The following is a 16,044-nucleotide window of genomic DNA, read 5'->3' on the forward strand; positions in this document are numbered from 1 at the left end:
TTTTTGAGATAATTTTCTTGAAAATGGGAGTGTTCTAACAGGCAGTGCTGGAGGATCAGTAATCCATGACAGCAAAGAACTGATTTCTCAATTCTATTCTCCTGGACAAGTGGGACTTCTTAAGAGCCCTTCCAAAGCACCATCCAAAACCAAGGAAGGTGATGTTTCTGGAAAAAAGTATCTCCATGCTGAGCAGTGGCTTGCAGTTTCCACTACAGACCCTTAGCTCCACATCCTGCCTTGCACTAACACAATCCAGGGTTATGATTTCCCCATCTGTAACTTCAGCCAGACACCAAGCATTCCTATGCCCCAGGTTTGTACATTAAAAGGGTGTTTAGTGGCTGCTCAGGCACAGTAGCTGGCTCTGTGTACATTAAAAGGGTGTTTAGTGACTGCTCAGGCACAGTAGCTGGCTCTGTGTACATTAAAAGGGTGTTTAGTGGCTGCTCAGGCACAGTAGCTGGCTCTTTGTCCCCAGGTGCTTGTGCTATCCTTGGTATCTCTCACATCAGATTTTTCAGTGGCAATTTATAACCTTCAGTAATACCAAGAGTCCAGTAAAAGGTGGTTGTTTACAACCCTGTGCTGCTCTGCCAGCCTCCCTTGCTTTACCTAATTGCTCATTTGGTATCTTAACATGATTAGACAGAACAAATATTTCATGGAGTTATTACTCAGCAATCCATTGTGCTCATTTACACAAATACTTCATTTTAAGCTTCATTTAGTACCTTTTAAATAACTTCCTCCAACACCACCACAACATTTCCTACATGGAAAAAGTGGGGAAAACTGTACAGAAATACACTGAATGCTCCTGAATTCTTAATAGTCCCCCTGCCTAGCTCAAGGCTGCAAGTGCTCAAACTCTGCAGAAGCACTGCTTGAACAGAAGGGTGAAAGTTTGTGACCCAGGCACAAGAAACACAGGGCAGGGACAGCAGCAGGGGTTAATGGCATTTGCCAGTGACCTCCCCAGCATCCATCCCTTGTGATCTGCAACAAACCAATGCTTCAGTGTGGGGAGGGCTCAGAGAGTGGCTGTGGGAACAAGGACAGGGCTTTGCCTGTCTGACATGTGTGCCAAAGCACAGCCTGTCCCACTTGGCTGCTCCCAGACCCCTGCAGAGGTGCAGGGACTGCATTCCATCAGCTCCCACTCCTGTCAGGGTCTCCTTGCAGAGGAACAAGCACTGGCAGCAGTGCTGGAGCCTAACACAGCCAGCCCTGGGCACAAGGCAGCTGAGCTGGGGAGGCTGCTCAACAGGAGGGCACTTCTGGGCAAACCTTCAGCTCTGAGCTCCAAGAGGCACCCAAACAACCTGAGACAGGTGCTTGAAGGAAAAGGAAGAACTGCTTTCCCAAGTCTTGACTCATCTCACTTCAAACACTCCTAAGAGGCAGAAACAATTACACCAACCAACTCTCACCTGCAATTTGTACCAGGAGGCAATGCTGGTCTTCACTGCATATTTCACACCAACTGCTCAACCTCACTCTAGCTCCTGCTCACCTGCCTGTGGACACAGAGGAGTCTGGGGGAGAACTTCTGAGCAAGTACTCAACACTGTCTCCCACGAGGGATGTGATTCTGAAGGCCTTGCCAAAGTTGTTCATGAATGATGCATTAAAATCTATCCATCTAGCTGTTTCAGAAGATGAAGGCTACTTAGAGCTTAGTGCAGGCCAAAGGGATCTGAGCCAACAGACAGCTTATGAATACACCAAAGCCTGCAAACAATTTCCACTTGAGAGAAAACTCCCAGACCTTAAGAGTTCTCCTTCAGTGAAGCTACAGTTCAGCAAAGCATGAAACTTAACTGAGCTCCAAACACCAAAAAATGAAGCAAGCTGAGGGAGCTGCAGGCTCTGGAGAATTTTCTGCCTGGTACAAAATCCTGAGTTAACTGAAGAGTTGGTTTCCCCAGCAGGCTGCTTTTGTAAAGACACAAAACACTTTGGCATGAAAACATGCTTCTTTATAATTCACAGTAAATGACCAAAGCTTTGGCAGTTATTAATTAATGCATTAACTTCAGGTACATATGGTCAGATGAGACTGCAAATGGTCTTCTGGGCCACTCAAATTCAGCCAGCTGCCTTACGGCTCAGAATGAAGCAGAAGCACTTTTGGAAAGCCCTGAGCAAGAATTACAGAATAACTGAGGCTGGAAGGGACTCTGAAGATTGTCTGTGCCCAGCCCTCAGCTCAACACACACAGCTCAAGGCTGTGTCCAAAGGGTTTTTCCCCTTTACCATTTTCTTCAATTTCTTCCCTGAAAATATCTTGCAGTATGAATTTCTTTTGACTGTGCCATAAGCATTACACAACCCACCCCAAGCCCTCTCAAGAAACAAACACCTGAGAAACCAAGACTGCTCTCTGGTATCCAATATTCATGTGACCTTCCAGTGATGCCTGTCACCCTGGTTTTTTAAGATTTTCTAAGGCTTCTGATGTTGACATTCTTGCAGTGAACTTTCTCACACACTTTCTGTAAATAACTCATTGTTTTGCATTCCTTTATGGAGGAGGAGAGAGTTGATGGACTGCTGGTTTGACCAGTGTCATTGGAGAGGTGTCACTGTCACCTTTCAATCCGCTGTCACTTTTGTAAAACTATAAATATTGGAGTCAGAGAATAAACTTCCCTTTTTTTCCTTCACCTTGAGAACGGTGGTGAGCTTGTGTTCTTTCGTGTCCTATAGAGACAGGTGCCAACAGGATCACAAAAAATCAAAAGGACCTGCTAAAATAGAGCTCCCCATTACTCCCATCTCCAGCTAGGCTGAAATATTTACTGACTTTAGAAGTTTAACATTTCCACTTGTTTTAAACACCTTTTGACCACAAGAGATTTATCAGTAAGAGCATGACAGCAGGTCACTTCTACCCAACCCAAGTTATAAACAACAATATTTGACTTCATGCAAACTGAAAGATACCAACCTATCTCTTGTCCCAGGCGAGATGATTTCAGAGAGCCTGCTGAGGACACGACAGCACAGTGACCCAGCTGTCCCACTGCCTCACTGAAGCTCTTCCCTGGCAGGTACTGCTGCCACTCAGGGGTTCCAAAAGGCCCATCTGACCTCTGGATCATGGTCACATTGACTCTGTCCCGCAGCTGGCACAGCAGCTTCTCCGGGCTGAGCTTAGCATTCATCTTCCCATTGTAAGTCACATTGTACTTGTTCATGGCCAGGTAGTTTTTCCTGACCTTCTGCAGCCTGGGTATGAGATTTCTGGATGAGCTGTCCTTATCCCATACCTTCCCAATGGCTGCTTTCTTGGACTTTTCAGCTGTTTCAGAGGCGCTGCCTTTTACTTTGTTTTGGGTACCAAGCCATATTTTGGATACCTGCCCCAGTTCACTGGCTGCTTCATGGAAAAGGCCTTGTGATTTAACAGTGTTCCATTTCTCCAAGCTCCTGTGCCCCTGCAAATCATCATTCCTGGTCTTCAAAGGATCATAGTAGCTTCTTCTGGTTTCTCTCCACAGGCAAACTGTCAGTGCCACCAGGACCACCAGAAGGACACACATGAACTTTTTCAACACATTGATGTGAACCATAGTGCACGGTGCATCCCCAGCTGGGACACTGGAAGCTGGGCCTGGGAAAAGGAAACAGCTCAGCTAAAATCATGGAGATCTGTATGCAGTGGGAGGGGAGAGACAACATCAAGGTAATGCTAAAATTTCAGGCTGTTCAAAGATCTCATTTCAAAGTCTACCACATAAAACAGCAAAACAAAGACCTGAGCTGGCTATCAGCCATCACGTGCTATGTAATGGTGACCTCAGGCCACTGCCACTCAAACCTTTTTTCTACTCCCTTCCACAAGTGACAGGCAAATTTAACACTGCCAGTATCATACCAGCAAGCAGGGTAAGTCTCCTCATTGCTTTGCTTCATCTCCCATCCCTGACAACATCCAAATGCCAACAAATGCACTTCCAGAAGTGAGTTTTTACTTGACCACAGGCTTTGAAGAACTAATGAAGAACATGATAAAGCATAGAACTGGAAAGAAAAAAAAAAGCTCTGAGTTCATGAGCAGCAGGAGCTTCACCAGCCTCATACTTTGGTGACTTTGCAGGGAACTGCTGCAAGTCTGCAGTGGGCTGAGTGCACTGTCAACATCAAACCTCACTGACCACCTGCTGGAAGCCAATTAAACCCCAGTATTTCTGGGACATGTTTGGGCTCATAAATGCACTGGGATGAACATTACTCCAGGTAAGTTACCTCTGGAGAAAGCAAAGCCAGATGCTGTTGTACAGCACTGCCTCACACTAGCAGATACCTCCAGCTCCCAACATGTCAGAAAAGTGGGAATCCAACAGGATGACTGCCCAAAAAGCACCTCAGATTAGACTGATTTATGGGGGTTGGTGCATAAAATATACACTGATGCATAAACCCCTCCCAAGCAGCACACAGGACCACAGAAGCCAGGACAGGAGCTGCTCACTTCCCTACATGGCTGCTCCAGATGTGTCCAAAAGCATGGAGCAGTATGGAGGCTCCAGGTGTCCTCAGGAGACAAACACATTCAGGTCACAGCTGCTCCCAGAGAGGCACAAGCAGCAACTTCCTCCCTGAGTAACCTGCTGAAAGCAAACCCTGCAATGCTGAGAGGTTACTGAGCTGCAAACACTACCTGGGGATAAAGCAGCAGCTCTCCAACTCAAGTCATTTTTGGCTGTTGGCAGATTTTCCTCCAAGGGCTTAAGCAGGATATCCCAAAACAGCAGTTCTGTGATGTGCTGAAGAGTTCAAGAAATACCTGCAAAAAAAGAAGAGGAAAAAAGAAAAACATATTAAGGAAAAGCTCAAAGTTCTAGAGATGAGCAAGTATTGCCTCAGATAAACCCTGTGGAGCTGTTACCAAGGGCTGGAAGGACAGCAGCAAACACATTAAACACCACATAAGCATTTTAAATGTCTAAATGCCCACTCAAAATGGCCATCTTTCTTCTTTGTCTGAAATCTGCTCCCAGCTAGGGCAGACTCCCAGGCTGCCTGCTCTCTGGTCCCACCAGAGCAACCAGATCCACCCTGAGCACTGGATACACCCAAAATACAGGGAGAGAAATAACCTGATGGTGGTGGTTCACACAGTGAACAGGGGAAAAGAAAAAGCTGCTTTACTGCCTATCCTTGAGTAATTCAGGCACTCCTGCAGAAAAGACTCCTTGCTCGTTTGGAGCATGGAAAGCTGATTTAAAAAACATATCTTAATCCATAAGTCTTCACAAAACAGATAAATGGGGTTTAGACTTTACAGTTTCACTCTGCCAAGGAAATGCAGCAAGAGAAAGGGAGATCTGACAGCATTGGCTGAGAAATCAAGAAAGTAGCTTGCTTTTACAGGAAGTCTGAGTCAATACGATGACATATGAGCTAAATTACAAATGCTATTCTTTACGAGACTAAATACTAAATTATTAAAGCATCCTAATGCTGAAAACTTGTATTTTAACTTTATTAAGGAGCAAAATTATTTTTCATAGAGCACTCCACAATGAAAAAGCAAATATTGCTACGTTCCAGTTCTTAAACAACAGCAACAAAAATACCTAAGAAACACAAGTAGTTCCAGCTTTTATTGAAGTCACTTACTCTGCCTTGACAGAGTGTATAAATTTTCATTATTTTCATTTCCTTAAGTACAAATGCACTAGAAGGGCACACTGAAGTGTGAACCAGGGGAGGCACAGCAGTCTGGAGAGGTGGGGCAGCAGGAGGGGATGCAGGGCACCCCATGCTCTGTTCTGTCAGGAGTGAGGTTCCCCACGCTGTTCGTGGCTCCTGTCCTGCTGTGGGCTCTCAGCCTCCCCCTCTGCAGCTGGGACCCACAGGGACAACGCACCCGGGGCCTGTCACAGACAGCAAAAGGCACCATGTGGAGGCAAGCTGCCAGCAGAGCCATGTGCTGTGGGGAAAGCAGGGCTGAGTGCCCCCACACTGCCAGGCTCTGCTGGCAAAGCACACACCACAGCAGCCTCGGCCGGGTTTGGGACAAGAGGACACAGTCTCAAGTTGCGTCAAGCGAGATGTAAGTTAGAATTAAGAAGGAAATCTTTCACAGAAAGAGTGGTCAGATACTGGAATCATTTACCCAGTGAGGTGGTGGAGTCATCATCCCTTGAAGAGTTCAAAAAAAGACTGGATGTGGCACTTGCTGCCATGATCTAGTTGAACAGTTAGAACATTGGCTGGACTTGATGATCTTATAGGTCTTTTCCAGTCTTGAAATTCTGTGATTCTGTGATTCTGTATCCCCGGCTGGCTGCCTTCAGCCCGGATAGCAGAGTCCTGCTCGGCACAGCCTGCCCGCCTCCCAGCCGCAGGCAACCTTAGCAAGCTCAGCTCTGAGAGATTTCAGCTCTTAGCGATTAGCAGCTCATTAGGTGATTTCAGCTCTTGGCTTGCTAAGTGCCTTTGGCAGACGCAGGGAGAGAGAGGAGAAGGCCGTGTGAGGTTCCACAGAGGTGTCCTTTATTGGTCTTCTGCAAAGGTCTCAGGGACAGCATCTTCTAAACTGGGCAAAAGTAGCTCTTTATATAGGGCACAGGGGTTTTAGGGATTGTCCTATAGTAAGGGTCAAAAGGAAAGTGATCTATAGTCTTACAGGGAGATAAGCAAGGGTCCAAAGGCAGGGAGAGGGGCTTCTAGGGTCCAGTCATCATGGCCTGGCATTTCCTATCTTAGGATACACACAGCAAAGCTGTCCAAACCCAGAGAACACCAAAGCAGAGCTCTCCAGTGTCAGCTTCGTGCCAAACTGAGTCACCTCCCTGTGAGCTTCACACAGCCCCAGGCTGACTTTATCCACGCTGGATCCCTTTCCAAGAGGCAAGGATTTGCCTTCCAGAACACCCAACTAAGAACTTCTGTGCAGGGGGGACAGAGCCCCAGCAGCCTTCCACCCTGCAGAGCAGAGCTCCTTGCTCCAGGCCCTGAAGGACTCTGCCTTCCAAAACGTTTCCTGAGGGGTTTCCAGGTGGAGGTGGCAGCAGGCACATCTCAGCAACCATCAGCTTTTGCTTCTCACACTTGAATCATCCAGAAGGGGGGCAACAGGCTCATTACAGTGAAACAACTTCACAGCTCTCTGCAAGTTCCTGCTGAGACACTCCTTGTGGTGGTGCACAGCTCAGGATGCCCAGCAAGTCACAACAACTCCTCTCCTTTCCAGGCCACTCAAGGGCACCTGGAGGACTCATCTTCTGCACAAATTATCCCCACCTCTGACTGTACACGCCACTGCAATGTGAACAGTTAGCTTGCTTTGATTTTACAGCTGGCAAAGTAGGCTCTGCAAACATGTTTTAGCAGAACCACAACATTTCAAGATACTTTCTGTTCCCCATGGATACTTTGCAATTCAGCTTAATTATTACTATAACTTCACATAATTTTATTTTATTTGCACAAGCAGTGCCCTAAGAAGGGGTCCCCCTCAAGCATTCTGATACCAAACCTCTGTTGTGGAGAACAGAAGAATCTGCTTTTCCTGGCAAAGTAGGATAGCCCACAAGTGGCTGCTTGCATGCACTTCTGTCTGGCAGTGGTCAGTACAAAGGTACTTTTCTGAAGGTGTTGGAAGCTTGCCACTTATACAAAACACAAGGTGTCAGCTATGAGTATGAGGAAAGAAAGGACAAAAAAAAAAATCTCCCAAACCCGGAAAAATACAAATAAAAAAATTGAACAAATAGCTGTGACCCTGAAACAGAGAACCTTACACAGCTGAGACTTAAACAAATAGCTGTGGCCCTGAAACACAGAACCTTACAGAGCTGAGACTTAAACAAATAGCTGTCACCCTGAAATCAAGAACCAGACACAGCTGTAGGGTACAGCACTGGCTGGCATGTTAAGCCCGCACAGCAAGTCCTCTGAGGATAAATTAATCCTGTGCAGAGAACAAGTGAGGGATGTGACATCTTCAAGGCAGTCACATTCTGTCCACACACTTATTGTCCAATTATCTCACTGGTCTCAGGTCTTAAACCAGCCAAGTACACAAGAGTGTGAAAATCCTGCTTCTCTGGTGTCCCAGGAGCTGCAGCCAGCAATGCCACAGCAGAGAACATCCAGCAATCCTCATTCCCACATCCCACGGCAGATTTACACTAAAAATGCTAACAAGTATCCTCACCTCAAACAGCCCGTGCCTGTTTCCTATTGCGCCCAACAGCCGGTACACAGAGAAACCACACGAGTATGGACAAAGGTACGAATACATTTCTTCCAGGAAATGCACACAGCTTCCCCAAAGTTGTGTCATCAGCTGTACCGATGCCCATCCTCTGCACATTTGTTAAATTGGCTCTTGGCACCGCTCACATTTGCCTAGCAGCCCGCGGCACTGAACTCGGCGTGCAGCTGCAACAGGCACACACAACCCCGCCTTGTCCAGCCTCTGCCCCAGCTCCCCCCTGCACAGCACCTTTCCCACCCTGCCGATGCCTTGCTCAGCCTCCCAGCACCCAGCTCCCCCTGCACAGCACCTCTCCCACCCTGCCCATCCCCGGCTCAGCCTCCCAGCACCCAGCTCCCCCTGCACAGCACCTTTCCCACCCTGCCGATGCCTTGTTCAGCCTCCCAGCACCCAGCTCCCCCTGCACAGCACCTTTCCCACCCTGCCGATCCTCCCTGGCTCAGCCTCCCAGCACCCAGCTCCCCCAGCACAGCACCTTTCCCACCCTGCCCATCCCCGGCTCAGCCTCCCAGCACCCAGCTCCCCCAGCACAGCACCTTTCCCACCCTGCCGATGCCTGGCTCAGCCTCCCAGCACCCAGCTCCCCCTGCACAGCGCCTTTCCCACCCTGCCGATCCTCCCCGGCTCAGCCTCCCAGCACCATCCGCAGGGCGTGACCGTCCCTGGGGGCAGCAGCCCCGCCGAACACGCTCCGGCCACATGGTGCGGCAGCAGCACAACAACGGGGCTGATCTGTTCTCCTTGTGAAACTTCCTTCCTTTATTTCCCCTCCTGACCACTTCTGAGCCCCGATCTCTACGCCATCTGCAATGACCTCAGGTTATTTTGCAAGCTGCCCCTGGTGCAGGACTAAACCCACCTGAGAGAGCATTCTCTTCCCCTGCTAGCAGAAGCTTCCCTTGCCCCTGTGCTGCCCCAGGATCACCCTGTGCTTCCAGCAGCCCCTCTGGTGACAGAGACAGCCAAGCTCGCAACTCAGCCCTTCCTCCTCTCCTCTGCAGATCCCTTATCTGTATTCACCAGTGGGGACCCCAGAAAATGCCTGAGGGCCTTCTGATGTTATGAAACCTGACCTCTTGCTTTCCTACCTGCTAGGCAGCCACTAATCCAGGACAGGAACCCTCTCGTCCCACCACAGCTTAGGGTGGCCTTTTCTGAGGTTTGGTGAGCATTCTCACCAAAACCTTGAAAATTCAAGGTTTCTCTCTCTCCATGTTCACAACCTTCTGAAAATGAGAGAAGAGTGTAACCATGTTCACAGGGGTCCGAGGATGAGGGAAGAGACGAGGATCTGACTCCATTTCTCAGAAGGCTTGATTTATTATTTTATGATATATATTACATTAAAACTATACTAAAAGAATAAAGAAAGGATTTCATCAGGCTAGCTAAGAATAGCAAAAGAAGGAATGATAAAGGCTTGTGTCTGGGACAGAGAGTCTGAGCCAGCTGACTGTGACTGGCCATTAATTAGAAACAACCACACCAGACCAATCCCAGATGCACCTGTTGCATTCCACAGCAGCAGATAACCATTGTTTACATTTTGTTCCTGAGGCCTCCCAGCTTCTCAGGAGGAAAAATCCTAAGGAAAGGATTTTCCATAAAAGATGTCTGTGACAGAAGAGGAAATACATAGATGGATTTGAAATGTGACCCTTCTGCAAACACATGATGAGACTTCTTCATTAGGTCTTACATATTCTACAGGTGTCATTTTAATTACATTTACTGGTCTGAAGCAATGGATCCTACCACAGCCCCTCAAACATAACCATGGCAAGTAACACCTTTAATTTAATTTAATTCCCTTGGGGATTACAGGATATGCAGGACTCACATCCACCTGGTCTACCACGCTTCTCCTTGATCCTGCCATTCAGACATCACCATAATTCAGCTGCAGTTTTCCTCTCTCTGATGGATGCACAAAAGCTTTTTACTTTGGCAAGTTGTTCCTCAACCTTTTTTTTTTTTTAGATAATGTGATAAGTATTTCAAATTTAAACCCAGAGCATTTACATTTCTTTCCACATTTCCTTCATTTATGCATATCCATCTGCACCTACAATTATGCTGTGCCTGCCCACAAAGTAGGAAATCTTTGTTACCAACTTTTGCTGATGTATTCTTGAATGTTTTTATGCTGCCCTATATGAAGATTTTATATTTAACTACACCTTCCTATTCTTTTTTTGATAGATTCTCAGTGTTAACCCTTTCCTCCACCCAACAGCCACTGTAAAGCATCTCTGAAAAGAGCAGGCTGGTACCAGAGGGTGAATGAGTTCCCATGTGTGTAGAAAAGAAGTAAGATATTGAAATGTATGGCTTGAATTCTTCTGCTCAAAATAGCATCCTCAAGGAAACCTAAGATGAGAAAAAACGTGGATTCAAAAAGTAACCTCAAAACTGCATCTGCTCTTAAAATCCCCTATTTCTGTCCTGAGGAAAATAATATTTATCAAGACCCTAAATAGTAATAAACAAACTGTGCTCATGTCATTTGGCAAATGAAGAAGCTGCAGTTTCCACATGCAGGATACAGCAGGTGAAAGGTGATAAAACACTTTCCAAGCTCAAGGTCTGTCCCTCTGGAGCCAAGTTTAGCCCAGCCTGCTAATTCAACTGTGTGTATCATGATTTTGTAAATACATAAGCAGGGAAGGTTTGCTTCTAGCAATTCTTGGTTTCTTTCCAAAATATCACTGTGCTGTGAAAATAAAACATCTGTTGAGCCACACATTTAGGCATTTCCAATGCCACCAAACAGAACAAAACAGAAAGGGGGAAATGAGGAAATTTTACAAAGAGATTTAAAGGGGAAAAAAAGCATTTACACGAGAAACATGGTTAAATTTCAGGTGACACACTGAGGAGCTATACAGGTCACTTGTAATGAAATAAATCATTCAGTTAGCCCTGCCTGCATTAAAAACCTCTGCATGTGCCACTGAAAATATGCTGCTGTCACAGCTGGAAAAAAATCTTCCCAAGAGAACAGGAGAGGCAGATTCTGGGGGGAGGCATGGGGGTAAGTTTAAGCATGTGTTTCATTTCAGTTCTACATGTCAACAAACACTGGGATTTAATAAAAGTCAGAAGCCTTCATTTCTGACTGTGTCAGCCCTTTATTCTTGCTCTTTTCTACATGCCATGTTGGTTTTGGAGGGAGGCTGTACCTAGAACTCTGCCTCCCCTTCAGCCCTCATTAAAAGGAAGCAGCTTTTTAATATAATTATATACCAAGTATTTTATATGGATCTAGTACCTTAACCATGGTATACATATATTTGAGTTTTACCATGAAAATAAATAATAATGATAATAATGATAACAACAAGTTAAAATTGCTTTCTGAGCCACAGGACACCACATAAATCCAGGATATCAGATTTATCAGCACTTCATCTAATTAAAGGTTTATGTTTTAGTCCTGCTACAGAGGGTGCTTTTAGTGGCTGATCATATGGATTCCAGTTATGAAATATACTGATCCAAATAAAGAGTGAATGCAGTGGACCATGCTTAGCATCCTCTTTGCTGGGTTACTCACCCATGCCCATGGGGGTCTCACTCAGCAAGATACCTGGAGACCCCTCTTAGCAACAAAGCTTTTCCATTTCTAAAATTGCCAATTTCACCTTCAGTTGGAGAGAAAAGTACATGCGTGAACAGCACCAACTCCTGAAAATACTGCTTTTTCTTCTGCACCCAGAGTCCCAGTGTCAGGGCTTTACAAGTGAGGATTTCATCATTAGTCAGCTTTATCACAGCCACTCCCACACTGAAGGCAGCAAAAATCCCCCTACCCTGCCCAGCTTTAAAGAGCAGGATGCAATTGCTCATTTGTGGCTATTTACTTTACATGGAACATTACACCTTCAATCCTTCCCCCCCAAGCATGTGTTCCTCTGTGATGTTCATCCTTCAGAATGAATGGGGGATGCTCCTTTATCTGAAATTAACAGTGTGTGGCAGGTCAACACTTAACACCTCTGCAAAGATCAGGGCATGGCAAGCCATGAAACTGCTGTTCTGTGGCCCCAGGACAATGAATCCCCTGTGTGCCAGCTGCAGGCACCACCCCTGAGGATAACACATCTGACAGCAGCCCTTTGCAGAGTCTTTTATTAGTAAATTTGCTGATGACACTGAATTGGTAAAGAATGTAGATCTGCTAGAGGGGTGTAGGGCTCTGCAGAGAGATTTGGAACGGTTGGATGGATGGGCAGAATCAAACGGGATGAACTTCAATAAGTCCAAGTGCCGAGTCCTGCACTTTGGCCACAATAACCCCCTGCAACAATACAAGCTAGGGACAGTGTGGCTGGACAGTGCCCAGGTGGAAAGGGACCTGGGAGTGCTGGCTGACAGTCAATTGAACATGAGCCAGCAGTGTGCCCAGGTAGCCAAGAGGGCCAATGCCATCCTGGCCAGTATCAGGAATGGAGTGGCCAGCAGGAGCAGGGAGGTCATTCTTCCCCTGTACTCGGCACTGGTGAGGCCTCACCTGGAGTATTGTATCCAGTTCTGGGCCCCTCACTTTAGGAGGGACATCGAGTTACTTGAGCGTGTCCAGAGGAGAGCAACGAGACTGGTGAGGGGCTTGGAACACAAGCCATACGAAGAGCGACTGAGGGAGCTGGGGTTGTTCAGCCTGGAGAAAAGGAGACTCAGGGGTGACCTCATTGCTCTCTACAACTTCCTGAAGGGTGGCTGTGGTGAGCTGGGGTCGGCCTCTCCTGAAGGGTGCCTGTGGTGAGCTGGGGTCGGTCTCTTTCTCCGGGCAACAACAGATAGAACAAGAGGACACAGTCTCAAGCTGCGTCAAGCGAGATGTAAGTTAGAATTAAGAAGGAAATATTTCACAGAAAGAGTGGTCAGATACTGGAATCATTTACCCAGTGAGGTGGTGGAGTCATCATCCCTTGAAGAGTTCAAAAAAAGACTGGATGTGGCACTTGCTGCCATGATCTAATTGAACAGTTAGAACATGGGTTGGACTTGATGATCTTATAGGTCTCTTCCAGCCTTGAACTTCTGTGATTCTGTGACATCGTTATGGCTCAAGGACAATGCAGGAACTCTTTAGGACTTGCTCAAAGAAGACTAATTCAATTTAATTTCAGATCTAGTCTTTCACTAAGTGAAATAAACTTGCTCAAGTCTGGCTCTACCAATGCTGGTTTTCAGTCCAGTAGCACTGCCAAGATTTATTCTTCTCTACACAGCCAGAGTTCATCCCTGCTGGGGAAGGCAGGGCTGGCACTTGACAAACAGCAGTGTTCTACCACACCAACTTCACTGCAAGAAAGCAGCAGTGTCAGTTCTCACCACTGACTTCAGAAAGCCCTAGTCAAACTACTTTATGTTAAGCAAAACACTTTCTGTGTTACGCTTAAAATAAATTGGTTTTCACTAAGAAATCTGCATTTTATAATGCAAAGACATCCAAAGCTGTGAAGACTGTTTATCAAAAAGTATCAGGTGTTAAAAAAAAGGCAGGACCTGAGAGACAGGCAACTAGAGGCAATTAAAAGAGCATTAGAAAGGACACCTACTGGAACGTAGTAAAGGAAATAGCTACCAGAGAAATTGTAAAAACAAACATCTAATAAACAGTTCAATTATTTATCCAGCAAAAAATCAAAGAAGTTCCTTTCCATGCAAGGAACTTGAGGCATGGGGGACAAATGGAAGCTTCAAAACTAGAGTTAATTATTTTGTCTCTGACAAGAAAGGAGGCAGAAAAAACCCCCATGTTTTTCTACAAATCAAAACCAATTGGTTTTAGTCTCCATAACCACAGCAATTGGAAAGCTTAATTGATAGCACTTCTGCCTCACATCAGCATTTCCACTGGGTAAAGTGGGACTGAAACAAGCAGAGGAGAGCCAGGTATAACTCAATTGTTGAGAAAGCCAGGTCCAAGCTCAGTGTCAGGCTGCAGCAGAGCAGCCAAGGCAGCAGACACACAGAATCAGTGTACCCCATGATCCTGGGGGCCATTTGTTATTGAAGCAGCAGCCAGGCTCTCAAAAGTCAGAGTACCTGCAGTAGAGATGTCAAATATCTCCTGCCAAAGCACATCAAGTCACCTCCTCACACAGGGAGCTCTTGGTGTGGCTGAACTTCAGCAACAGCAGCAGACATTTGTCTGGGAACACTGTGCCCCTGTATCAGCATTTCAAATATATCTACTGTCATTAAGCCCACAAAAATATTGCCAGGGAAGCAACCTTGCCTAAACACAATGTAATTTTATAAACTATAGGCTATACAAATGCATAGCACTAAACTAGGTGCCTAGACATATTCAAAGACACTTAAAGAGTTTAAGACACTCCTCCACCCTAAAAGTTTTGTGTACCTATTTAGAAGAACAGGAAACTTTAATGCAACCTTGCTGAGAAAGGCTGCATTAAACCTTCCTGCATTTGAAACCTCCTTGCTCTTTTCTTTCCTCAGCATCCTCCCAGATGCTGAGGAAAGAAAAGCAGGCTCAGCAGCACCTCCTACCCAAACCCAAGATTGTGGCCTCCACTTAAGGATGACCCAGCATGGAGAACACTTAGCAGGAACAAGCAGGTGCCTCTCTGATGTGCAATCCCCACTCTTTGGTGGGATGGAGGACTGGCAAAGCCTAGCACCACCTCCAGCTGTGAGCACCCAAAAAGAGCATGCCACCCATCTGGCAGCTCCGTGGTGCACATACATCACAGCCAGAGAATGCCCTTTTTTCTTCCCTACTTACACACCCTGCCAGCATCCCACTGATAGATCAGAGTTGCTATGGGCATGGCATGAATTGGTCTGACACATAACAAGTCTACATAGTTATTGGAGGGAGGGAAACACCATGCTTGAAACACATGTGAAGCTACTGGGGTTCTGAGAGGCCAGGAAGGCAATAAAGGCCACTGCAAAGTCTTTTATCACCTCCTCCCAGTGTTTTTAGCCTGCTTTCTTCACCACCAGAAAACCAGGTGTGAAGCCTGGAAAGCACTACCCAGCTCCCAAACACATCACTCACTCCCTACAGTCAGCACTCCAGAACCAAGTCTGGCAGCAGAGCTTGCAGATGACAAGTGGATGGATCATCATGGATCTGAACTACACTCCCACTCCCTGAGGCAGGCAGCTTTCTGCCCTCTGGTATTTAGGACACTTTATGTATGTGAGATTTTGAGATAGACAGATAACTCCAACAAAAACAGAAGTTACTCCCTAAAGGAGTAAAGGAGGCACCAGACTTTTTTTTATCTTCTCCATTCAATACTGGCTCTCAGATTGCCTTTAGTACAACACATTTCTGCAGCCTCAAAAATAGGCTGCAAGACTTAAAAAAGCTCTCTGAGCAATGAAAGGTCCTCATCTTCTCCTACAACCAGGCAGCCCTTTGCTGGAAGGATGGATGGGATATGTGAGGAAGGATGGATGCAATATTTGAGGATGATACATGGAGGAATGGCAGGGGGATGTTACTGCTGGACTCCTGCCCACAAGCCAGTTCCTTCTGGCCACCCAGAGCCACCTGGCCACAGAGACACCAGACTTCCTCCTTCAGAAAGGGAACTCTCCCCAGACACAGAAAGCAGGCATGTGTCATGCCTGCAATGGATGCACCCCAGTGCAGAGCAGGAGGCTGCAGAAACCCAGCAGAGATCTTGCACAGGCTGGGGTGACTCCCAGGACACCCTGGGGGGACAGCATGCCCAACAGCTGCTGGGTGTTTCCAACAGCAGTGATCTCACTCAGTGCCACAGCATCCCACAGAGTTCCGGACCAGGAGAGGATCTGA

The 16,044-nt window shown here is 46.6% G+C and overlaps 1 protein-coding gene across 4 annotated transcripts in view; it reads right to left on the reverse strand.

Annotated features, from left to right (window-relative positions):
* ST6GAL1 (ST6 beta-galactoside alpha-2,6-sialyltransferase 1) overlaps positions 1-16,044 on the reverse strand; it is a 47,633-nt gene that overhangs the window by 11,400 nt on the left and 20,189 nt on the right. For all 4 annotated transcript variants that reach the window (XM_058031498.1, XM_058031499.1, XM_058031502.1 and 1 more), the window contains exons 3-4: positions 4,671-4,796; positions 2,955-3,620 (exon numbers count right to left, since the gene is read on the reverse strand). In XM_058031498.1, the coding sequence (XP_057887481.1) occupies positions 2,955-3,579 (625 nt within the window). In that variant the 5' untranslated portion in view covers positions 3,580-3,620; positions 4,671-4,796. The remainder of the gene's footprint in view (positions 1-2,954; positions 3,621-4,670; positions 4,797-16,044) is intronic.

This window comes from Melospiza georgiana, chromosome 10, assembly GCF_028018845.1.
Source record: "Melospiza georgiana isolate bMelGeo1 chromosome 10, bMelGeo1.pri, whole genome shotgun sequence".
Taxonomy (NCBI): Eukaryota; Metazoa; Chordata; class Aves; order Passeriformes; family Passerellidae; genus Melospiza; species Melospiza georgiana.